Source organism: Nyctereutes procyonoides, unplaced genomic scaffold (assembly GCF_905146905.1).
Source record: "Nyctereutes procyonoides isolate TBG_1078 unplaced genomic scaffold, NYPRO_anot_genome, whole genome shotgun sequence".
Taxonomy (NCBI): Eukaryota; Metazoa; Chordata; class Mammalia; order Carnivora; family Canidae; genus Nyctereutes; species Nyctereutes procyonoides.
Genome location: NW_026575159.1, coordinates 14,026,846 through 14,053,250, shown reverse-complemented (window position 1 = coordinate 14,053,250; position 26,405 = coordinate 14,026,846). Strand labels below are relative to the sequence as shown.

The window sequence follows — 26,405 nt, the reverse complement described above, 5'->3', positions numbered from 1 at the left end:
AGCTGAAGAATGGTAAGAAATGGCCAAAAGTGAGGAGAAAGGAAATTCCAGCCCAAAAGAACAACAACATGTGTTGGTCAGGGTTAGAGATTTCAAGCAACGTTCATCAACATTCATGGAACCATGGAGAGCAACAGAAAAACTTGGAAAGCCCCTTAAATGTCTAGCAGCAGGAGAATGGGTACTTCTATGATGGCATAATTATCTATGGCATACATAGCAGTGGAAATAAGCAAACAAGATATGCCATCAACAGGGGTGGATCTCACAAATGGTGTGATGATCAAGTTGTAAAGGAATAAACATGCATTTTTATAATGATTTAAAGTGCTTAAAACAATATGATACCTTGCTAAGAGATGCATAAACAGAAAGGAAAAAGTATGAAGAAGTAACCGGAAATAAACCCAAATGCCTCTTGGAGGAAGAAGGGGAATGTCACTAGAGAGAGTTGCACAGGAGACCAAGGGTTTTATTTCTTAAATGGGTAGGTTCAGGGGATGCCTGGGTGGTTCAGTAGTTGAGCATCTGCCTTTGGCTCAGGTTGTGATCCTGGAGTCCTGGGATCGAGTCCCACATCAGGTTCCCCTCAGGGAGCCTGCTTCTCCTTCTGCCTCCTTCTCTGTGTCTCTCATAAATAAATAAATACATAAATAAAATATTTTTTAAAAGATGAGTAGGTTCAGATCTAGAGTAGAAGACATGGTCCTTGGTTTCTTCCCAAGTCACCTTGGCCACCCCACTCACCGTGATGAATGATGCCCCGGTCTGCTAACTTCTGCATGAGTTTGATTGCTGTCTCTCTGTCAGAAGCCTCTTTGTGCTCAATCAGCCAGTCAATCAGTTCTTTTGCGACAAAGCAGTTTGGGTAGGTTTTGAGATGATGTCGCCTATCTTTAATAACTTTTTCTTCATGCAGCCTGAGCCTGGAAAGAAAATTTGGCAATCACTTTAGAATTTTTCAATGACAACACAAATCATTAAGTCAATCCCAGAGCTCAGGAAATGCATCAGGGTGCCACTCACATATCTGTGTGTCAGTAGGGGGTTTCTACACTGTCAGAGTCCAGAGGCCCAGGAAATGATTCTACCCCCAGATCTACAGATGATACAGGAAAATTGGAGGGAAAACAACCATGGACAAATTACGGCTCTCCTACCACTGGGAGACTGAGAAAGTCTTTCTCACCCCTGCTCTGGTTAATGTCTTCTCTTTATCCCTCCACCAAGGGGCTCATGCCTTCAACCAAACAACAAACTCTAAAAACTTGCTGAAACCAAGTAGTTCCTCTGCATCACAGATTCCTTAGGGTCCACTACATCTGCATTTATGCATTTATTTAACAGATATGGATGAGTGTCAACCATCTGCCCATTAAGTATTTCCAAGCATTAGAGACCTATGTAGGGAAGTAACGCAAAGATCCTGGCCTTTGCCTGTTCTTCTTTCTATAGGGGCAACAGCTAATCCTTCGGTGAGGCTTACTAGGTTCCAGGTGCTGATCTGAGCACATTCCATAGACATTTGCAGCAACCTCATCAAAAATTATCATCTCCACTTTTTTTTTTATAGCAGAGAGAACCAAGGCCTCAAAGAGATTAAATGACTTGTCACACAGCTAACAAGCGATGAAAATTAAATTTGCACCTGATGGTCTCATTTCAGAGTCTGACTTTCCAACTGCCACATCGTGCTGCCTCTAGCCAGAGAGAGATAAACAAAATATCCGGGAGAGATGGATTAAAGCTGTTGGATAAACACAAATTTATTTACATACTGATGGATTAGCATGGAGAAAAGTGGTTGACACAGAGCCTTCCCCTACTCCCTTCAGAACTCAGTGACTTTTTTTCCCAAAGAGTCTTAAACTTGCCTTTAAAAAAATTTTCCCCCATTTGTTTTTCCTTCCTTTATCAGCCTGCATTGACTTTTTAATTCTCAAGAGTTTGAATTGGGTGAAACACAAGGTCAGCTTTCTTCCTGCTTCGCCCACATGGTCCTATGCTCCTAACCTCATATTCTCAACATCATTGAGAAATAGGAGTGCCACATGAGTAAATCACACAATGACTGTGTGAGCAAGGCAAGTGGCTGTTTCTTTCTCCCTCTGTTAAAAGGAGGCAATTATGCTCACCCTATCCTTGGCCATGTTGACACTGGGTAACAAAATATCTATATGGCATTGGCACCCAGCACAGTGCCTGGCACATAATAGGCCCCAACCTCCTTTCTTCCATTCCCTAAGGAAGGAACTAGATTATACTTTTGCCTGCTTTTGGAACAGAGTTCACCTAATGAAATTTAATGGTGATAGCCATGAAACCCACAGGGGTTGTGAGTGTAGGTGGGGGGAGCATACTGGGCTGGGGTTCTGAAGCTTAGATCTCTTCCTTACAGATCACTCTTAGAGGCTGAAGTGTCTTTCCCTTAAATTCACATATTGAGGCCCTAACCCCTGGTAATTCAGAATGTGACTATATTTGGAGATAGGGTATTTTAAAAAGTAACGAAATTAAAATGAAGTCACGAGAATGGTCCTAATCTAATGACTAGTGTCCTTATAAGGAGAGGAGATTAGGACATACTCATCATGTACAGAGAGAAGACCATGTGAAGACACATGGAGAAGGTGGCTACCTACAAGCCAAGGAGCTAGGCCTCAGACAAACCAACTCTGACAACACCTTGATCTCAGATTTTCAGCCCCAGGAACTCTTAGAAAGTACATTTCATTTCAAGCCACTCTGTCTATGAGACTGTATAATGCCAGTCTGAGCTAAGACAACCAGGAAGTGCTAAAGACCGGAGGCACCTGAAAAGTCTGGAGATAAAGTGCTCATCTGGGATATCAATGGGGAGAAGGGAGAAGAGGATAGAAAAAAGAATCCTGACACCTGTAAACTGCATAGAAAGAAAAAAAACAATTTTAATTGCATTCCTACTATATGCCCAGTATCATACTAAGCATTTGCACATATGCTGACTTCAGGTGCATCCCCCCAAGTTCATATATCAAAATACTAAACCCTAAATTTCAGTTATTAAGGCAATCAGGAACACAAGACTAGAAATATGAACACTTGGCTCTCATCCTGACACCGCCAGTAATTCCAAATGATCAAAACTCTGAGCACCAGAATCTTCCCTGATAAAATGGGGATAATTATATCCATGCTGATTACTTCATCTCATAGTTGCAAAGTTCATTAATAAAGTAAGCATTTGAGCCCTTACTCTGTGCTAGACACTGTTTTAACTGCTTTACTGATCAATCCTCATGACAGCTCCCTGACGCAGGTAACGTTAAAACCACAATACCAATGTAGAGTTGGAATTATTAATAAAAAAATAAATGAAGCCTAATAAAAAAAAACACGTTCACATAGGCGTGCTAAAGTCTCACATGAATCCTTCTAATTAATTCAGTGACAATGACACTGGGTAATTTGTTTAACATGCTCAAAGTGTCAGAATGCAAAACATTAATTCTTAGACGTGATGTCTGTCAGAAATCCAAGAATAATGAAGACCAATTTATTTAGAAATTGAAACATGGAACAAGCTACCATATAATTTGGTGGAGGAGGAATATATTATGAGCCAAAAGAGGAGTTTTAACTCCTATAAACTTTCCAACTTAAAAAAAATTATTAGGTAATGTTTATCCTTTAAATACTACAGAATAGAACCTTTCAGTTACTATTCTGTCATGAACCCAAGCATGGTGCTAATTCTTGAGCATTCCTGATTCCCACTGATTCCTACCCTGCACAGAGGGGAGAAGCACTAGACTCTCCCTTCATCTCTACCAGGGCCTCGTATATTTCCATGTTTAGAAAACTGAGCAGTCAACTGATGGAGGGGAAAGAACTCTGGATCCCAGAGATACTGATTGTTCTAGACACGTTATTGTGGTTAAAAATGTTCAGTAGTGGTGCTACTATTTTTTTTGATTTCATAGAAACACAGAATTCTAAAAATGAGCATTAAAAATTGCACCTTCCTGAAAAACCAACCCAATAAAAAAATAAGAATTTTTACACTGCAAACCAAGAGTTTCTGCCCAGCACTGAGGGCACCTAATATTTGCTGAACAAATGAATGTCCAAGCACACTATAGAAATGATGCCATTTTTTTATTGGAGTTCAATTTGCCAACATATAGCATAACACCCAGTGCTCATCCCATCAAATGTCCCCCTCAGTGCCTGTCACCTAGTCACCCCCACCCCCCACCCACCTCCCTTTCCACCACCCCTTGTTCATTTCCCAGAGTTAGGAGTCTCTCATGTTCTGTCTCCCTCTCTGATATTTCCCACTCATTTTTTCTCCTTTCCCCTTTATTCCCTTTCACTATTTTTTATATTCCCCAAGTGAATGAGACCATATAATGTTTGTCCTTCTCCGACTAACTTACTTCACTCAGCATGATACCCTCCAGTTCCATCCACGTCGAAGCAAATGGTGGGTATTTGTCATTTCTAATGGCTGAGGAATATCCCATTGTATACATAGACCACAGCTTCTTTATCCATTCATCTTTCGATGGACACCGAGGCTCCTTCCACAGTTTGGCTATTGTGGACATTGCTGCTAGAAACATCAGGGTGCAGGTGTCCCAGCGTTTCACTGTGATGCCATTTTCAAAAAGGTAAGGAGGCTTCTCACTAATGTCATAGGAGTCCCCACCCCACAACTGAGTAACCATCTATTACCATGGAAGTTATCTAAGTCTTTTCATAAAACTATTGATGCTTTCAATTCCAGAGTCATCAATCTCCAAAGTTTTAATCCCTGTTATATGTGTGTGTATGGGTGTTTTTTCAAAAAACATTTCCTTTTACTTGAAGTAAACTTTCCCCTGACAGGTTTTCACAACTTTCAATAGGCTAAGATGCACGGAGATCTCCAAAAAGGAACAAGAGTAAGGAATATTTCAACGCCTTAGCGGAAAATGGAAATGTTGTGTAACTAAGCCTCTCATGGAATAGAAAGACTCTAGAAAATACTGTGCAGGGGACTAAAAGTCACACTTTCAAACGTGACAGGTTGCCTGGACACGTCAGTCACATTTTCAGTCACATCCAACATTCCCTTTGATTTAAAACTGCCTTCCACACCTTACCACCTCAGGCAGGGTTCACAAACCTGGGCCTGTTTTCAGAAAGAGCCCTCGACCTGTGGCGGCCCCTGCACATACATGCCCGTGGGCTGTTTATGAGGAGACCAGAGATACAAGATCTTACCCAATTCAAGTGACGTAATCAGTGAAAGCCAAGCAGAATGGCTCCCTCTAAGACATAAATTCTGTTTGTGCCACAGGAACACTTTCTTCAAGTGGAACTCACCCAGATGTCAATGTGTAAAACAGAGCAATGTGGGCTGTTCTACTAAAAGTCTGCCAAGTCCAGAGGATTTCCTGGTTTTTCCTATTTTGTTCTCCCATGTACACCCTCCGCATCCCTGAGGCTATCTCCAAGCAATTCCTAGAGCAAAAGTGAACAAGCTCCATGACCAGAAGACTCTGCGGAAACTGGCTGACCAGGAATGAGAGGGGAGTGGGGAGGCCAGCACAGCAAAGCTAAGAGATGAGGAGAAAGTGGTTGTCCATAAGGGACAGCAAGAGAGGCCTGTCTATGGAGAGCCTTGGTGCCTTAGATTTTCAAGTTCTTCTTCCTTGCTATGCCCACCCTAATAACAACCAGAGTAGTCCCAATCCCTTCAGGTGGCTCAGAAGCCTGAATTCTCTGCATCCAAAAGAACCACACCTGCTCACGCTCTAGGGAGGCCTTCCAAACTTCCTCACCCCCTTCTCACCTCCCAACCACAAGCACACCCGCCTTGAGATCTGGACACACTGGACTCTTCCCCAACCCTGTGTATGCCATCACCTTCCATGCCTCTGCTCAAGACAGAGATCCCTCCTTCTGCCTTCGATAATTCAAAAAATTGTATTTGCTCTTCAGCTTAAATGGCACGTCCTCTGTGAACATTCCCCCAGCCTTCGAAAGCCAGAACACCTTCTTTCCTCTTCTCTCCCACACTATTTTAGTGTCACGAGTGAAACATTCATCCCACTATATTACAGCTAGATGAGGAGCAAGAAACCAAGGGAGAGTTGCTTATTTATTTTTGTAATTCTGGTGCCTACTGCATAGTAGGGGATAGATTCTCATTGATGTGAAAAATCAATTAGTTCATACAATGTACTCAGCATTAAGAAGGCACAGGGCAAAACCGTCTTCTGATGAACAGTCCAAATCGATCTACACTGAACCACTGGGGAAAATAACCATGTCTATTTTAACTGTATTTTCAATACTACTGGCTGAGGAATTTAAATACGAAAACCACCTTCCCATCGTTCATCGCAGACAGCTGGTTCACAGGCTTTAGACTCAAGGTGATTTTGTAATATTCTATTCTTGTCCAGCTAAGCAGCTGCTGGGCTTGCATCAGACAATTTCCTCTTCTAGCCCTAGGAGAACAAACACTACTGAGCTCAGGGTGTTAATAATCCCTGCAAAATTACCCTCCATCTGATAAGAAATGCAGAAATTGTTTTTCAAAAAAAAATAGCTTGCAGAGAACTGCACAGGTTGTGGGGACCAGGGAACAAACAAAGCAGGAACAGAAAGCACATATTCTCATTTAAAAACAGTGTCATAAATCTCAGCCAAAGTAAACAGTTTAATTAAAAAACACAGCAAGCCAAACAGCAGGGCTGACAGCGTGAGCCTTGTGATTTGGGCATATAGTACCAACATAGATGTGTCGTCAACCCAAAGCTATTGTCTTTCCCAGATGTTCAGTCAATATCTATCCTCAGGGATCAGAGAACTCTGGAGAGAATCACTCTTGATCACCTACCCCTGCAAGAACCCAAGTCTAAAAGGTTGAAAAAAAAAGACAGGAACTAACGAAATCTAACCTACTGCATTTTCTTTTAATGTTTGAATTGACTTTATAACTGCAATTTCGAATTATCAAAATGACACACACTCGTGGTAGATAAAAAGAAACTCAAATATGTATAACACGAAGTGGGGGATTGATCATGAATTGATAATTGTCAAAGCCAGGAGACAGGTGCATGGGGTTCACTACTGTATTTACTTTGGAATGTGTTCAAAGATTTTCTTGACCCCCACTTGTCAAAAGAAGCCAATGTTAATAGTGGCTTGTGTATTCCTGCAAAAATCTATGTACATGTGTATACCTATTTTATGTATTTCTTTATGTGAAATAGGATCATAATACATATTTCACATAGTTTTGCTTCAAGAAGATGCTTGAAATCCCCCAATATGATCAAAACAACAGAACAAATACAGACAGCAATAGAAAGGAAAGAGCATAAAACTGGTTAATGTAAACAGAGCATATGTGACTCTGGAGAGCCAAAAGGAATTGGTCTCAGATCACACACACACACACACACACACAAACACATGCACACTATGCAGAAAGCTGCAGTTACCACCTTCATTGACAGTAATTTCAAATGTTCCACCAGCAAAACCCCTTTTCAGAAGGTTCATCAGCAATGGCTCTGTGAATCATGAACAAAGGCAGAGCCATAAGTTCTACCCAGAGCCTTTCTGGCCACAGGCCAGAACAGTGCAAGCACATGTATGCTGTGTGCCTTAACACCACACAAATTGAGATGGTAAACAACCCATAACGGAGGCATGTTTGATTCCAAGTCCTATATATCATGCACTATATTTGAGATCTTGATGAGGGAGCATTAGCAGAAACAATAACAGTTATTTTACATTTGAACAGAGCCATACTGTTATTGGAGCTGGGTCTAATGATATCCCTGTGAACAGGAAGGCACTGTCATATTCATTTGACAGATAAGGTGATGTGCTCAAGTCACATTTTAATCAGGAGAATCAGGACTTGAACCCAGACCTTCTGATTTCTACATTTAGAAAGTGTGCCATGACATCAGACTTTAAATAGCAGAAACACCAGTCTTCTGCCTATTTTATGCTCATGTAGACCAAGAAAGAGAAAGCATCATGCTAAAGTGCCATGGGAAGGTGAACATTTATGCAATTTGTATATCATACAGATACTGCTACCAATATAAATACAAATGAGGCTCACAGAAGTGCCCACAAAAGAAGTCATCACACCATCTTCATGTCTGCATTGAGTCAATGTTGTATAATTAAGATGCCACTCCTGGGGGTGGCTTGGGGGTGGGCAGGAAATGGAGCTGTTGAGTTATAACATCCCAGAATCAGCATCAGTTCATGCTGCACATACACCAAACACTTTTAATGATGTGTGCATAAAAGCTCACAAGGCCCTTTTAAATCTTTTCATCTCATCCAGGAGATAAGAGGTAAATACAGGGTCATGACAGGAAGGTCCCTAAGTCAGCCTTCCTTACCTCATTAGACCTGAGATTTTCACTGAGTCCTTCCTCCTGAGGAGCTTTTCTTCCTGTTCTGAAGGAATGAAGACCAATTGCATCAACATCCCCAGCTCTGATCTCTTTCTCTGATAAGTCAGAAGAACGGTGTTCTGCTTGCAAAGCACCTTTTCAAGAAACCCCAAGATTTTTTCCCCCAAATAGGTCATTATTTGTTTACACCACACCCAGGTGTATCAGGCCTCTAACTACCATTTTACCGGTAGTAAACAAGCCCAGAATGGTTCATGGAATTCACTGAGGACACAGTGACTCAAAGGACCAATACTGGTTTCTGAGTCAACAGAACAGTTAGCAGCAAGGGCAGGGGTGGGGGGGGGGGTGGGGGGGGCAAGAAAGTATAGCTTTCAGGTAGGAATCAGGACTCAGGTGCATTACTTAGCAAATTAACTTCCTGCTCTCCTCATTCACTAGGTAACCTTTATTCATAGCAAAGCTGTGGAGCCAGACTGGATGGGGTTCAAACTCAAGTTCCATCCATCATTTGCTGTATAACTTTTTTTAAAAATTTTTATTTATTTATGATAGTCACACACAGAGAGAGAGAGAGGCAGAGACATAGGCAGAGGGAGAAGCAGGCTCCATGCACCGGGAGCCCGACGTGGGATTCGATCCCGGGTCTCCAGGATCGCGCCCTGGGCCAAAGGCAGGCGCTAAACCGCTGCGCCACCCAGGGATCCCTGCAGTATAACTTTGGACAAAACATTCAAACATCAGCTTCTCAGGACCTTAACTTTCTCATCTATAAAACGGGAATAATAACGTAAGGCTCATATTGTGAGGATTAAATGAGAAACTCTATGCAAAGCACTTAGCATATAATAAGCTTTCAGTAAATGCCAATCCTTGCTGTTATTATTAATGTATTTCATTGTCAGACTTTGCCAAAAGCACCCTCAAGAAGCCACTAACTATGTATTTTAGTTGCTTTTTTAGAACAAATGCAGTCTTCAAGTTGCTGATCATTGTTTTTCAAGATAGGTGCAGGATTTTGCGTTAAATTTGCTTAATATCTCTGGGCATGAATCAGGGAGCAACTAAAGTGAATGAGCATCCCTGATCTTCCTTCAAGGACGAGAAAGAGCCCCCCAGGTCAGGTGGCAAGTAGAAGCAGAGAAAACCAAAAGTGAGAGAGCACTCAGGCGCTCCCTAAAAACACAGGGAGGCCTTACTTCCTGTGAGGTCCACTAGAACTAATCTCACTCCTTCTATGGCCTCAACCAAACTAATAACTAAAATCACCGACTTGTTTTAGCAGGAAACAATCTTCAGGCTATCCAGGCCAAGCCCTCCCTGACATCCCTGTTGGACAGATGGGAAAGCTGACACTTAGTAGTTAGGTGACTTGCCCACGTTCAACCCCCCCGGAAACTTCAACTTTGGCCTCCTGACTCTAACCAGACTCTCTGAACTCCACGGTGGGATGGCCTGGAAACACCAACTGATGCCACTCTCGCCCATTACTGAGGAGTGGTCCACCGATGGGTGAGCTGGCCTAGACGATGTCAGTGACAGTCTCTCAAGTCACCTATCGTCACACCCAGCCTGCACCCCCTCTTGAGAAAGACACAGAATTCCAACAGCACATTTGGTGTTGGAAACTGAAAACTTCTCGAGAAGAAACTGTCTCAGGGCCTATTTTAGACAAAGAAAAAAATACAGAGAAAGATGAAGTACAAAGATCATGAAATAATAACTAAGCATTGTTCATTGGATCCCCCAGTGGAATCTAAAGACTATCAGCCAGGTGCTATGGGAATGGGGAAGCAGTGATGCTCAAAGAAAGCCTTTACAAGGTCACCAGGGGGGCTTAACCACAGAGGGCTGGGCCCCACCTGCTAAGTTTCTAATTCAGTAGGTCTGGAGTTGGGCCAAGAATCTACATTTCTTTTTTTAAAGGGTTTTTTTAATTTATTCATTTGAGAGAGAGTGAGCAAGAGCATGAACAGAGAGGAAGGTTGAGGGAGAGGAGAAGCAGGCTCCCTATTGAGCAGGGAGCCCAATGCTAGGCTCCATCCGAGGAGCCCTGGATCATGACCCTAGCGAAAGGCAGACGCTTAATCCACGGAGACACCCAGGTGCCCCAAGAATCTGCATGTCTAACGATGGTCCAGGTGATGCTAATGTGTTCTTCAGGGAGCACACTTTGCAAATCACCTGGGTTGGAGTGCAACAGAACCAACACTGTGTTGTGGAATGGAAAGAAAAGAGTAAGGTGAGGAGGCAGGGGGAGAGGGGCCATGAGGTGAGTGCTGAGCCAGCAGACCTATGAGGAGGGTGTGGTCCAGGTGGGACATTCTCTCAGGACGTCTGTTTCCAGGCACTGGGGTGCCCTCCCCAGGGAATCAGGAACCTGTGAGTCTATAGCCCACATCTTGACAAAACCATAAAAAGCTGACAAGTGAACTACCTCTGGGGCCTGTGGTGTGATTCTTAGGATCCCTCTTTCCTTTAAATGTATCTCCCCACCTGCTCATTGATGCTCATTCCTCCCTAAGGAGCAACACGGCTGTCCATCCAATAAGAAGGCATAAAAGCCTTTCTTCTTTTTTTAATACTGATCTTTGGCTGAGGAACAGGTGACGAGCTCACGCGTATTAAATAGAATCAGTTAAGCGGCATATAAATGGTGGCATGGTGTCTCTTCTCATTTTGATTGAGAGGAAGTTTAAAGTAGGAAGGTGGGTGACTTTGAAGGGAAAAGAGGAAAAAATTGGTCTGGCAGGTGTGAAGGATGCCCAAAGCGGAAGCCTGGCTCAGAAAGTGGACCTCCCATTCCTCACAGTCTGGGCAGGGCCACAGACACCAGGTACTGTGCTGTCCCTGGGAGGACTCAGGTCACCTAAGTCCAGTGTGTGCAGGTTCTGTCCAGGTAACGTGGCCTCCTGGGGTGGGGGTGGGGGTGGGGAGGGCTCTTACCCAAATTAGGACCTGAGGTTCCTAATCTGGAAAAATGAGCAAACTGACTAGATTCTTTCCAAAAATCTCTTTCGACTCTAACTTCTTTTTTTTTTTTTATGGACACCCTGAAGAGCCCCCAGGGTAAATCCTCACTCTGGAGATCAAAATAGAACAGAGCATTTAGGGCACATTTTGTACTAAAAAGAGCTACCACAAACCACAAGGCTCAGGAGCACAGAACAGCAATTTCATTTCCTCTGGGCTTCCAAACAAGGATGAACGTATCAAAGCGAATCCTGTGCTAAGCGTGCTGTACAAACACTGTCTAGGGTTACAGTCATCTCTAGTCAGCTCACAGGACAGATGCTGGAGCCGCCAGAGCGCCAGGGGCTTTGGGTGTGCAGATCTATGACACGAGAATAGAAAGTTTCTCTGGGTTTAAAAGTATTTCAAGGGCCCTCAAAAGTGTTATCGGGGGGGGGTGTCTGGGTGGCTGAGTCAGTTCAGTGTCTGATTCTTGGTTTCGGCTCAGGTTATGATCTCAGGGTGGTGAGATCGAGCCCCATGTGGGGCTCCACGCTGAGAGGGGAGTCTGCTTGAGATGCTCACTCGCGTACTCTCTCTCACTCCCTCCCTCCCTCCCTCCCACTCCCCCCACTTATATACTTGCTCTCTCTTCTCTCCCTCACAAATAAATACATCAGTCCTTTTTAAAAAGTTTTATCGGGGACGTCTGCAGCTATTGCGGAAGCTGCTTTTAGCTAAGGGGCTTCTAAAAGATTTCTCAACCAACATACATTTATTGAGTCCCAACTGTATACCAGGCGTAGCTGGAACAAGTGCTCCTGGTAAACTAGTTTCTATAGTTCAAGGACCATATAACGAAAACCAGTGTTGTCTCTTCAAAATGAAAATGTATTCTATGGACATAGGGGCACGTGTACACACACACACACACCAAAGTCTTCATATGTTAAAGCTGAATCTACCCAATTATTTCCCTCTTCTTTTATTTCCTGTTTTAACCCAAATGCATCACCTTCATTTCTGCCTCTGTTACTATATGTATCCTATTCTTTTTGCAGGATATGCTCCTTCTCTTTTCCTATCCATTCAGTAAAGTCCAGCTCAACTTTACCTCCTTCCATGACCTCTTCTCTCATCTAACCAGATATGATCTCGTTTCCCTGACTCCTCTGTGATCTATTTTCTACAATGCTCTTGTTTACCCATATATTACTTCTTTCTTATTTGCACTAATTCTCTTCAACTATGCAACAAATTCTATGCTTGTGGAACTATTTCATTCCTCTTGCATATTTCCCAGAGCATATGGGACAAGGCTATTGATAAATGATACTCAGTATAAGGGTCTGGGCTTCATCTTTGTTTTCAGCTAGACATAAAGAAACATTAGCACAGTACAGAATGTAAAACTTGCATCTCTAGCCTTGGGCCCTTTAGTGGCTGTGTACCCAACCAGGATGCAAATATTTAGCAGCACCTCAAAGCATTTCTGCTATTTTCTTTCTATTAATATGAAGGAATATTTGGACCACATGTGTGCCTTTGGCTTTCCCAGATAAGTAATGTTAAATGATTCTACATTCAGAAAGAGCCCAGAGGGGTGCCTGGGTGGCTTGGTGAGTTAAGCAACTGCCTTTGGCTCAGGTCATGATCCCAGGGGTTTGGAATTGAGCCCCATATCAGGATCCCTGCTCATTGGGGAGTCTGCTTCTCCCTCTCCCTCTGCCTCTCCCCCCCCCAAAATAAATAAATAAAATCTTAGGGAAAAAAGGCAGAGTCCACACCCAGGTGTCTGGGTAGCTCAGTCATTTAAGCATCTGACTCTTGATCTCACCTTAGGTCTTGAGTGCAGGGTCGTGAGTGGCTGAATGCTTAGCCTATTAAAAAAAAAAAAGCAAAAGCCCACACTACTCCTCATGGAATGTGTATACAGCACGTGTCTGAGCATTCGCTCAAGCTCTGTCAGGATCCAAGCAGGTCTGGACAGCTATGGCTCAGGCTGGTGGACAGGGCCCTCCAGGAATCCACTGACAGCTCAGCAAAGGAGCCAGACCACCAGAGAAGAGGGAAGTTGGGAGAAGGCTATGGTACGTGGTCACCCCCAAGGAATCGGAGCCAAATCTGAAGGTGCTGTGGTCACTAAAGTTTTGTGAAATGACAGGCCAGAGGCAGCCACACTGTGGCAAGAGGGGAACAAGGCATACACAAAAAGAGAATACCAAGAGTCTCAGGTACAGCGAAATACACATGCACACACAAACACTAGGAGACAAGAAAAGTCACAAGTAAGGGTGGTTGAGAAATACCTCAATTACTCCAAAATAAGCACTTTCAGAGGTCAATAGTCCCTTTAGGTACTTAACACAATTATATCCAAAAGCTTAGGCTACCTTTCATACCTGGGCATAGTGTAGACACCAAATCCAGTGGTATTATCATTTTGTTTGTGACTAACAGAATGCAAGTAAAAGGAAACTGGGAGAATGAATAAGTCATGGGAATAGAAGGCACAGCATAAAGAATGTAGCCAATGATATTCTCAATGTGCTGCATGGTGACAGATGGGAGCCACATGTGCAGTGAGCAAGGGTAATGGGTACACTTGGGGAGTCACTATGTCTTACACCTGAAACTAATGTAACACTGTGTTGTCTATGCTCAAAAAAAGAAAGAAAGAAAGAAAAGAAAAAAGTGAAACCCTGGGAGAAACCCAACTTAAATATCTACATTTCACTTACAAGTATGTATAAAACGAAAGCACTTCTCAGGGACACATAATAAAATACTATTTCACGTTATCTAATATCACCCTCCAGAAAATCTTCACAGACCTGTCAGAGACTCAGCCAGTGAGAAGAAACTACTACCAGTCTGGTTATTGGCTTATTTCAGATTCACATTTTCCCTTTCTCAACACAGTTACTGTGACCCTTGTCCCTGAATACACTTGGCATCTGCTTGTTCCTAGTGATGGAGGCTTTGGTGCATATAACCCCATAGATGTAGATCACAATTGTCTGGATTCCAGGTCACTCGGACTGAGGAGCAGAGAGAAGAGGGACCCAAGTGGAAGCAAAAAGCCACCAGCAACAGCCAAGAAGGAATTACATCATGTGAAAGAAAAACTCTAGTGGTAACTCTGGAGTGTCCAGTTTTCTATATACCTGAGTCCCACTGAGGCTCTACATAGTAATAATGTCACATTCCATGTGCTTAGCACATTATGGCTTGCAAATCACTTCTATACACTTCGTCTCATTTGATTTTTGCAAACAACCATCATCTCTCTCAACTCAGGAGGGAGATGATGAACTCCTGCCTACAGATGACAAGAAGGAGGTTTACTATGGTGACCGGAATTGTCACTAATAGTTTACAAGTGGCAGAGCCGCACATAGCATCTAGAACTTCAGATGTCTCATTTACCAAGACTCTACACTTGAAAGGGTATTGTCCAACCTCACTAACAAGAGTATTTCTCTATGGTTACCTCTGTTGATATCAATGGTTGTACCTGTAGTAGTATTTGCACATTTATATTTTTCATGGGTCTTCCATCATTTTGATAAGCACCCCCAAAACCTCCATTTTCTCCATAACTCCCTATTTTGTTATGCAGGATGGGTAGGTATTTAAACCATGCTGATGTTTATATAAGGAATATGAAACCTTAACCAATCTCTATTTAAAGTCCAAGAAGCTTAGCATGGTTCCAAACACCTGTGGCTGCTTATGAACTATTGCACTCTTTAAACCAAAGGCTGTATTTTCTAAACATAGCTGGATAACTAAAGATCTTCTCAGCTCTTAGGCACGTTCTCCTGACAGCTGTCACTTGGATGGTAGTGGCACTTGGCAATAGCCTTGAAATCACAGTCTCTTAATTAGGCTACCAGAGACAGGGTAGAGAAGGTTGAAAGTGGACTCTTTGGAAATCATTAAGATTCTAGACAACCTTTGAAAGACTTCTCTCAATTTAATGTCACCATGCCTCTGTGCCTATCTCCAATATCTTTCCATCCCAGCACTTGTTTTCTTGTGTGCAAGATGCTAGGAAGCAAAGCAAATGTGACAAACCCTCACTCCAGGCACCAAAAAAGTAAATGATACTGGTGTTCTGTGAATTGGTGGGTTGTCTGTCCTGGTTTTTACTTTTTTAAAAAAAATATTTTATTTATTTATTCATGAGAGACACTGAGAGAGAGGCAGAGACACAGGCAGAAGGAGAAGCAGGCTCTCAGCAGGGAACCCGATGTGGGACTCATCCCAGGGCCTGGGGATCACGACTTGAACCATTAGGCCACCCAGGTGTCCCCATCCTGGGTTTTATTTTATTTTATTTCTGCCTAATTTAATTATTATATCAGTTAGCTTTTGTTGCATACAAAGCACTGTAAAATAAAGTGGCTTAGTGTAGGGGCACCTGGGTTGCTCAACTGGTTAAGTGTCTGCTTTTGGCTCAGGTCATGGTCTCAGGGTCCTGAGTCCCATATGCGACTCCCTACTCAGCAGGGAGTCTGCTTCTCCCTCTCACTCTCCTCTGTACTCTCTCACTCTCAAATAAATAAATCATAAAATGTTTTTTTTTTTCAAATGAGTTTATCAAATGTGAAATGTCTTTTTTTAATAATAAACTTATTTTTTATTGGTGTTCAATTTGTGAACATACAGAATAACACCCAGTGCTCATCCCGTCAAGTGCCCCCCTCAGTGCCCGCCACCCAGTCACCCCCCACCTCCCACCCTCCTCCCCTTCCACCACCCCTAGTTCGTTTCCTAGAATTAGGAGTCTTTTATATTCTGTCTCCCTTTCTGATATTTCCTACCCATTCCATCCTGGGTTTTAAATGAGGCCCTGGCATCTGTTTAAACTTGAGGTCTACTCTGAGGGGACTCTGATTTACACCACAATTAAATCTACCCTGGGGTAGCTGAGAGTTGACTATCTGGTTAATTTCTTGAGAACACTTAAAATGCCCTGCAAATCAGTCTCCATTTATCAGACTTGTCACTTTCCCACTGATTACACAATGAAGGAACAAATATTTGATTTGATTTGATTGCTATTTGCTTCAAGAGCAACTCAAGTTCTCAACTTCTTTGTTTTAAGGGAGGAGTTGCAGACAGAAAGTGGAACCAGCCCAGAACAAGGTGTTCGGATGAAAATAATGATGAAACCTGCATTTTAATAAAGGGACATAAACCAAAGAATAATGGTTTGTATTAGTTTGATAATAGAAAAACAATGGTTTGAATCAAAACGATGAGTGGGTGAACATAAGCTATTAAATAGATAAACAACATGTTTATGTTCAGTGAATCACTATACAGTTCTTCCTATTTTAGTTATGGTTATTTCTAAAACTCTTTTCCATAAAATAAGAATAATCTTTCTTCCTCCTGTTCTGTTCTTTTTAAATTTATTTTTAACTCACTTATTTTCATTTGTTGCAACAATGTGCTGCAATTAAGTTCAAGTCTTCTCTGAATGTTTCACCTGAAGGATGGTGAAATTCCCACCCAAACCACTCAACCAGTGATTCATATACCAATAGCTAAAGTCTAGGTACCATGTTGAAGGTATAATTAGTTCTATTAAATGCACTTATAGTGTGACTATCATGGCCTGAGAATAAATCCCATTCATTTTTGCAATACATCACTATACTTGAATTCTATATTAGAGCAGATCAGTTGAACTTTTCATTAAATGTTTATTCTACATTTCTTGAATATATGAGCTAAACCATTAGAACTAAAAGAAATGTAAAAGTCTTAAATTAGAAATCAGTAACGAAAAAACTTTTTTTGTTAGTAATGAAAAATTCAAATCCAGATATTAAAGCATTATTTACACTTGATATATACATGTTTTCTTCTTCATATTCTTTAATATTATTTTATACTTCATAGTATAAAACTTCTTTTTAGTGTCATATTGTTGATTCCATAGCAAACATCAATGCTTCTAATTTTTCTCTTGATCCAGGGAGCAACATGAAGATGGACATTTCCAATCATAGTATTCATTGCTGTATCATCAGAGCCTAGCACCGCCCCCCAAACTCAACATACACAAAACACGGCAGACACAAATCCGTCATCAACTGTGTCTCTATTTGGCCTCCACCCATATACATGCATATTCTCTTATCATCAGTCCTTAGTAAATTAGTTCTTCCTCCCAAACATCTGATTTCTAGCCACACATCCCCGAATAGTCCAGCCACCCAGGCAATATTCTTAACTACCTTGGACTATGAATTCTTTCAAGGGCAGAAATCAGGATTTAATCCTTTTTTGTATTCCTGGCACTTGACGTAGTGTTGATAGGAACTCCATAAATGTTTCTTGCACTCAAATTTCTTTCATCCCTTATGTTTGACCTGTCACCATGTTCTATTGTTGACACTCTGGAAATCCCTGGATATCCCTTGATTTGCCTTCAAGCCACAACTACGTTTCTAGTGCAGAGTCTCCTTATTTTGAAAGTCTGTGGAACTCCATTCTTCCAGCACATACCTGCTGCCTGACTCACATCTACATAAGGATGTTCAGAGGCTCCCTTTTACTTTTAATATGCCACAGGTCCTGAGTCCTCTGTGTAGCAATAAAAGCTTTCTGTGAGTCTTCCTTACTCTACCTCTCCCCTTTATCAACCACGTTGACCCCTGTTCCCAACCACAGGCTCCTGCCCCAATCAAGCAGGTACATACCCTCTGTCTATCCCATTTATGTGTCTCTGACCATGGCATTCCTACCACTAGGAATTCTGTTCTTCTCTACATTTTTTTCAAAACTTACTCATCTTTCCTCATGTTCCACGTCACCAGGAAGAGATCTCCTCCTTTTGTGAATAACAAGGATTTCTCCTTTCTTCTCCAGGTTCTTTGCAATATTTTGTTCAACTGTCCTCCATTTATTCGTGGATTCTTACTGTTTCTGTCTAAAAATGCATCTTCCTGGGAATAATGCTGTTTATTTCTTGATAACTTGTGATACAAACAAAAGCTGGTCCCAGAGGCTCCCAATAAATATTTGTAGGCTGAGTAATTAGAGATAAAATACTGTCAGGAGGCATTCTCAAAAAAAAAAGATTCTGGGAGGAAGAGATGAAAATGGATATGTACAGGTTTCCCCAAAATTCAGTGAAGAAATTTGTGCTCTATAAAGACCTAAAATAATATAATCTTAACCAATCTCTAATAAAATGTTAACTGCACTTTAAAAAAAGAGTTCACATACACTGCCTTAAATCTTGTTCAAACCTATGTATGAATTACAAGGCTCTGGGACAGACTTTATTTTTTATTTAAATTTAATTAATCACAGACAGACTTTATGTTTTGTTTGTTGCATGTGGAAAAGACAGTCCTGTTACTACAATGTCATAGACTCCTGGATTCAAAAGTCAAACAGAAAAATATGCTTTTTGACGTTGTTGTCATTAGTAGTAAGAACAGTAGGAGGAAGAATGGCCCTCATTCTGTCCGCCTGTTTACACGAGTGCCATTTACCACTTTGATAAGCTTTTCATCAGTGCCACATGCTTCACAATACCACTTTTACTAGTCATCACAAGTACCATGTAATGTGCAGTAATATTATTGCCCCTGATGAACACTACGAATGCCCTCATAAGAACAGGAAAATTATGGGAGGCCCTCGCCTGCCTGAAGATAAATAGTGAGAGTCAGAGATTGAACTCAAAGCTCTAGTGTCCTGCTTGGAGCCCTTAGAAAACCTACCAAGATCTTCCTTCAGTAAAACCGAGAAGCATCTGTCACCAGTTCGCTACTATATGCTAATTCTGGCAATACTAAAAGTCAACCTAATCCAACGAATATTCATTGGTGCCTAGTGATACAGAAACTGGGCCAGATACAGAGATACAGCAGTGAATCTTAAGTTACCCTTGTAGAGACTAGCTTACAGAGGAGGGATCTAGGACTATCCTTCAGGTACAACTAAAAATATATGAGAATGCCTCTCACCTTAAAAAGAATTTCAATTTCTATTTTTGTGTATGGTCATGATACACATAATGTACTGGTACAGTAGTCCAAGTGTGTAGCTGTTAATATGTTCATGGGGAAGTCTATGATCAAAACATTTTTGTTTTGTTTTGAAAGATTTATTTATTTTTTTTTAGAGAGAGAGAGAGAGCATGAGTAGGGGGGGGGGGCTAGAGGAAGAAGAGAGAGAGAATCTCAGACTCCCTGCTGAGTGCCTAGCTCTGACTTAGGGCTTGAATCCATGACCATGAGATCATAACTTAAGCCAAAATCAAGAGCTTAACCAACTGAACCACCCAGGTGCCCCTATGATCAAAACATTTTTACAAATCAGGATAGACAAGCAGAAACATTTGAAAACCAATGGATTACAGGACTCTTTAGACTTTCCTGAACATGCTATATGACATTTCTCATCTTCAAGTCTTTCCACTTCCTATTTTCTCTGCCTCAAATGAACTTCCTCTCCCTCACAGTACCCTGAGCAAACTTCACAACCCAGCTTAGCTGTTACCTGCTCAAGGAAATCATTATCTCCTTCCACCAGGCAGAGCTGGTCCCTTCCACCTGCTGCTCCCACTGTACCTGTACACCTTTCCATTGTGGAAATCATCAAGCTGCAGCAGAATTATCCACATTTTCATCTCTGACACCACTAACTGGCTGGAGTCGCTGGTTGTGAGCTCCTTGAGGACAGGGTTGGGATGGTTTACCTATTTTTCTTAAGAGCTGGCACAATGCCTGGTATGTAAGAAACACTCACAATTTATGACAAATGTATTCACTTATGTGACGAATCTCGTCACAACTTTTTCTTCCTAATTGCAATTGACTTGAAGAAGACAGAATTTCACACTGGCAATCAGAGTCCATTGTACTTCCTCCTTTCTCTCCTTGCAGAGGGTCAGAGGAACTTTGTGGGTGGGGAAAGGTGATCATGCTCAAGACATCAGACTACTGCTACTACTAGAAAATTTAGAGCTGAGATGTGAGAAAGTTATACATTTTAGATTCACCAGTGAGGGCTAGCCAGTTTCAGTCTTGAGTTAAAAATGGACACCAAAGACTTCTAAGTCTATGTAGAACAAATCATAAATACAGAGAAATGCTGTGTTCAGGTGGAACAGTCCCAGGAAGACACCTGTGGGACAAAGGAAAGGTGCTTAGGACTGAATGAGAGCCTTATGTCCTGGGTCAGCTCTACATACACTATCTTGGGGCCTTTGGGTCTCCAGAGAAGGAGATCATCTTGACTCCTCAGGTAGAATTTCCAGGTTGGCATAAGGAAGTTGAGAGTAGGGAGGAATCAAGAATGTCAGTTCCATTCTTGCTCAGGCACAAAGTCAAATGTCTAAGCAACAGTCGTCCACAGGGGCCGGTCAAGATTATCACCAAGGCTGGTGATATCAAGATTATCACCAAGGCTGGTAATCACCAAGGGATTATCCCTCCAGCCTGAGGTTCAACAACTTGATTATGTTGATGTCCTGCAGATGAAGTGTTGACCAACCATGATATAACCAACTTTTTTAGGAAGAACTTCACTAAGGTGTGACACGCAGCAACTACTTTGGTTTTCTGGACCTTGCCTGGTCAATAAACACTAGTTTATTGTGTGAACTATGAACACCTAGTGTGCATCAGACACTGTGGCAGCCATTGAGCACATGATAAACAAGCCAACATGGACCCTGCCTCAGGAAGCATGCAGTTCAGTAAACTTCACTTTCCTTGTCTTCAAAATGTAAAGGTTCTTTCATGTCTACAAACCCTGCAATGTGATGATTCAGTGTGAACTCCAAAATGGATGGCCCTGAAGATTTCCTCTACAATTTCATATTTTTAAAAATCCATTTGAACACAGCAGAAACACAGAATTTTAGCTGTAAAATAATCTCTTATTCAAAACTGTGATCCTCAAGACAGCATGGTACTGGCACAAAAACAGACACATAGATCAATGGAACCAAATACAAAACCCAGAAGTGGGTTTTCTCTATGGTCAACCAATCTTTGACAAAGCAGGAAAAAACAATGGAAAAAAAAGATGGTCTCTTCAATAAATGGTGCCAGAAAAATTGGACAGCAACATGCAAAAGAATGAAACTGGACCATTCTCTTACACCATACACAAATATAAACTCAAAATGGATGAAAGACCTAAATGTGAGACAGGAATCCATCAAAATTCTAGAGCAAAACACAGGCAGCAACCTTTTTGGTCTCAATCGCAGCAACTTCTTACAAGATACATCTCTAAAAAAAAAAATACATCTCTAAAGTCAAGGGAAACAAAAGCAAAAATGAACTATTAGGACTTCATCAAAAGAAAAAGCTTCTGCACAGCTAAGGAAACAGTCAACAAAACTAAAAGGCAACCTAAGGAATGGGAGAAGATATTTGCAAATAACATATAAGATAAAAGGCTAGCATCCAAAATCTATAAGGAACTTACCAAACTCAACACCCAAAAAACAAATAATCCAGTCAAGAAATGGGCTGAAGACATGAACAGACATTTCCCCAAAGAAGACATACAAATGGCCAACAAGCACATGAAAAAATGCTCAACAGCGAATGTCATCAGGGAAATACAAAACAAAACCATAATAAGATACCACTTTACACCAGTTAGAATGGCTAAAGTTAATAAGACAGGAAACAACAAATGCTGCTAAGGATGTAGAGAAAGGGGAACCCTCTTATGCTATTGGTGGGAATGCAAACTGTACAGCCATTCTGGAAAACAGTTTGGAGGTTCCTCAAGAAGTTAAAAATAGCTACTCTACAACCAAGCAATTGCACTACTGGGTATCTACCAAAAAATACAGATGTAGTGAAATGAAGGGGCACCTGCTTCCCAATGTTCATAGCAGCAATGTCCACAATAGCCAAACTGTGGAAGGAGCCTCGGTGCCCATCGAAAGATGAATGGATAAAGAAGATGTGGTATATACATATTGTCATATATATATATATATATATATATATATATATATATATATATATATAAATTCAGCCATCAGAAAGAATGAATACCTACCATTTACATTGACATGGATGGAACTAGAGGATATTATGCTAAGTGAAATAGGTCAATCAGAGAAAGACAATTCTTATATGGTTTCATGCATATGCAGAATATAAGAAAGTGCAGAGGATCATAGGGGAAGGGAAGGAAAACTGAATGGGAAAAAAAATCAGAGAAGGAGACAAACCACGAAAGACCTTAACTCTGGGAAACAAACTGAGGGTTGCTGAAGGAGAGGTGGGTGGGAGGATGGGGTAACTGGGTGACAGATGTTAAGGAGGGCACATGACATGGTGAGCACTGGGTATTATATGCAACTGATAAATTACTGAAAACTATATTTGAAACTAATGATGTATTATAGATTGGCTAATTGAATTTAAATTAAAAAAGTAATTTTATGTAAACCTTCTCACTCTAAATTGGAATCAAAATAATCACTCATGTTCCTCTAGGCTCACAGGCTAAGGATCAATACAATGTTCAGGATTAATAATACTTCTTTCTATAGAAACCCTCATGCATTGTTGGTAGAAATGTAAATTGATAAAGCCACTCTGGAAAACAGTATGGAGGTTCCTCAAAACACTAAAAATAGAAATACTATAAAATCCAGTAGTTCCACTTCTGGGTATTCACCTGAAGAAAACAAAAAACACTAATTTGAAAAGATATATGTACCCCTATGTTTATTACAGTATTATTTACAGTAGCAAAGATATGGGAGCAACCCAAGTGTCTATCAATAGAGTGGTGAAGAAGATGTAGTGTATATACAATATTACTCAGCAATAAAGAAAAATGACACCTTGATGTTAGCAACATCGTGATGGACCTAGAGAATATTATACTATGTGAAATAAGTCAGACAGAAAAAGACAAATACCATACTATTTCACTTACATGCAGAATCTAAAACACAAACCAAAGGAATAAACAATACCAAAAGAGAAAGACTCATAAATTTAGAGAACTAGTGGTTTCCAGAGGAGACAGGGATGGATGATAGACAAAATAGATGAAGGGAATCAAGAGGTACAAAGTTCCAATTATAAAATGAATAAGTTACGAGGATGAAAAGTACAGCATAGAGAATATAGTCAATATTACTGTAATAACTTGGTATTACAACAGATGGTACCTATACTTATGGTGAGCATTTCATAATATTATAATTGTTGGATCACTGTGTTCTATACCTAAAACTAATATATTTCAACTACACTTTAATTAAAAATGTTAGGGGTGCCTGGGTGGCTCAGCTGGTTGAGCATCTATCTGACTCTTGATTTTGGCTCAAGTTGTGATTTCAGAGTCATGAGATTGAGCCCCATGTTGGGCTCCATTCTCAGCTCGAAGCCTGCTTGAGATTCTCTCCCTCTCCCTCCTCACTCACACTCTAAATAAATAAAATCTTAAAAAAAAATTAGCTAAAAAAATAACTCTCTCTAAAGATGAGATTTAATTATACCTGTTTAAATGTTAGCTGGTGTTCATAATGTGTATCACAAAAATTTATTACAAAAAATTAAGGAAAGAAAAATTATTACAGAAATAATTTTTTAGGTTTTACTTTTACTCGTTACCATACAACGTAATATTAGTTTCATTTCTACAATATAGTGATTCAACACTTCCATATAACACCCAGTGCTCATCACAGCAAGTGCACTCCTTAATCCCCATTACCAACTCCCCTCATGCAACCGTCTGTTTGTTCTCTATATTTAAGGGTCAGTTTTATTGTTTGCCCCCCCTTCTCGCTCTTTTGCTTTCAAGTTTTTATTTTTATTTTTAAAAAAATATTTTACTTATTTATTTGAGAGAGAAAGAGTGAGCAAGAGAAAGTGAGAGCAAGAGCAGAGGGAGAGAGAGAAGCAGACTCCCTGCTGAGCAGGAAACATGATACCGGGCTCCTAGCACCCAGGATCATGATTGAGCTGAAGGGAGAAACAAGCGACTGAGTCACCCGGGTACCCCTCAAGTTTTTATTTAAATTCTAGTTAGTTAATACATAGTGTAATATTAGTTCCAGGAGTAGAAATTAGTGATTCATCACTTATGTAGAAATCCCAGTGCCAATCACAAGTGCCCTCCTTAATACTCATCACCCATTTAGCCCACTCCCTACACACCTCCCTCAATCAGCCCTCAGTTTGTTCTCTACTTAAGATCTTGTCTTTTATGGTTTGCCTCCCTCTTTCTTTCTTCCCCTCTTCCATATGTTGTTTTGTTTCTTAAATTCCTCATATGAGTGAAATCATATGGTATTTGTCTTTCTCTGACTTCTTTCACTTAGCATAATACACTCTAGTTCCATCTAATTCATATCATTGCAAATGATTAGATTTCATTCTTTTTGATGGTCAAGTAATATTCCATCATATATATATGATATATAATATTCCATCATATATATATGCATGCCCCACTGCTTCTTTGTTACATTCATCAGTGGATGGATATTTAGACTCTTTCCATAATTTGGCTATTGTTGATAAAGTTGCTATAAATATTGGGGTGCATGTGCCCCTTCAAATCAGTATTTTGTATCATTTGGTAGTACAAATTACTACAAATACAATTGTAGTAGTACAATTGCTAAATCACAGAATAGCTCTATTTTTAACTTTTTGAGGCACCTCTATACTGTTTTTCAGAGTGGCTTGCACCAGTTTGTATTCCCACCAACAGTGTAAGTAAGAGGGTTCCCCTTTCTTTACGTCCCTGCCAACATCTGTTATTTCCTATATTGTTAATTTTAGGCATCTGACAGGTGTGAGGTGGTATCTCATCATGGTTTTGATTTGTATTTCCCTGGTGATGAGTGATGTTGAGCATCCTTTCATGAGTCTGTCAGCCATCTGAATGTCTTCTTTGGAAAAATGTCTATTCATGTCTTCTGACCATTTCTTAAATGGATTATTTGATTTTTTGGGGTGTTGAGTTTGATACATTATTCATAGATTCTGGATATTAACCATTTATCAGATATGTTATTTGCAAATACCTTCTCCCATTCCTTAGGTTGCCTTTTAGTTCTGTTGATTCTTTCCTTTGCTGTGCAGCAGTTTTTTATCTTGATGAAATCCCAATAGTCCATTTTTATTTTTTGTTTCTTTGCCTCCAGAGATGTGTATAAGTTGCTATGTCCAATGTCAAAGAGGTTCCTGCCTGTGTTCTGCTCTAGGATTTTGATGGATTCCTGTCTCACATTTCGGTCTTTCATCCATTTCACTATATATTTATCTCACCCAGCAAGTGTTCTATGTGATTCTACAGACTGAAGGCTCACAGCATGACCTACTCCCATTTTTTCTGAAGGCATGTGACTACCAAATAATAACTGCTATAAATTCATGAGACTGAGATGATCATATCTTTCTAACAGCATCTGTGAAAGCTAAAAATATTAATATGTTTGTGTGTCATTTACCTGCAATTGCATAATCAGCTGACTCTAAAGTGGAATTTTATGGTTGTAACTAAATATTTAGCAATTTTAGCAGCACAATGAAGTGACAGACTAAATATAAAAAGACCAAAAAAATTTTAACTGGCTCACAAATAGAATTGCGTAAGTGTCCTTGTCCGTGAAAATATCTAAAATTGAAAACAACCAAATGAAATCAATTAAATAAAACACTCTCTGCTTCTTACTCCCAATGTAAACTCCAGAGCATAGAGAAGTCCAATACCTAAAACCTTGGAGTTTTCTCGGGCACCTGTGTGGCTCAAATGGTTAAGTATCTGATTTTGGCTCAGGTCATGATCTCAGGGTCTTGAGATCAAACCCCACACTGGGCTCCATGCTGAGTGCAGAGCCTGCTTAAGATTCTCTCTCTCCCTCTGCCCCGTTCCCAGTTTGTGTGCTCTCTCTCTAAATAAAATAAATACACCCCTCAGATTTTTCCTCTTTTTAAAGTAAATATGGGGAGAATGAAATTTCATTACTTGGAAACTAAAAACATTTTCACTTTC

At 40.7% G+C, this 26,405-nt stretch overlaps 1 protein-coding gene across 1 annotated transcript in view; it reads right to left on the bottom strand.

The window, feature by feature from the left end:
* DEPTOR (DEP domain containing MTOR interacting protein) overlaps window positions 1-26,405 on the bottom strand; it is a 132,752-nt gene that overhangs the window by 89,380 nt on the left and 16,967 nt on the right. The window contains exon 2 of the mRNA XM_055314315.1: window positions 748-926. Coding sequence (XP_055170290.1) covers window positions 748-926 — 179 coding nt within the window. The remainder of the gene's footprint in view (window positions 1-747; window positions 927-26,405) is intronic.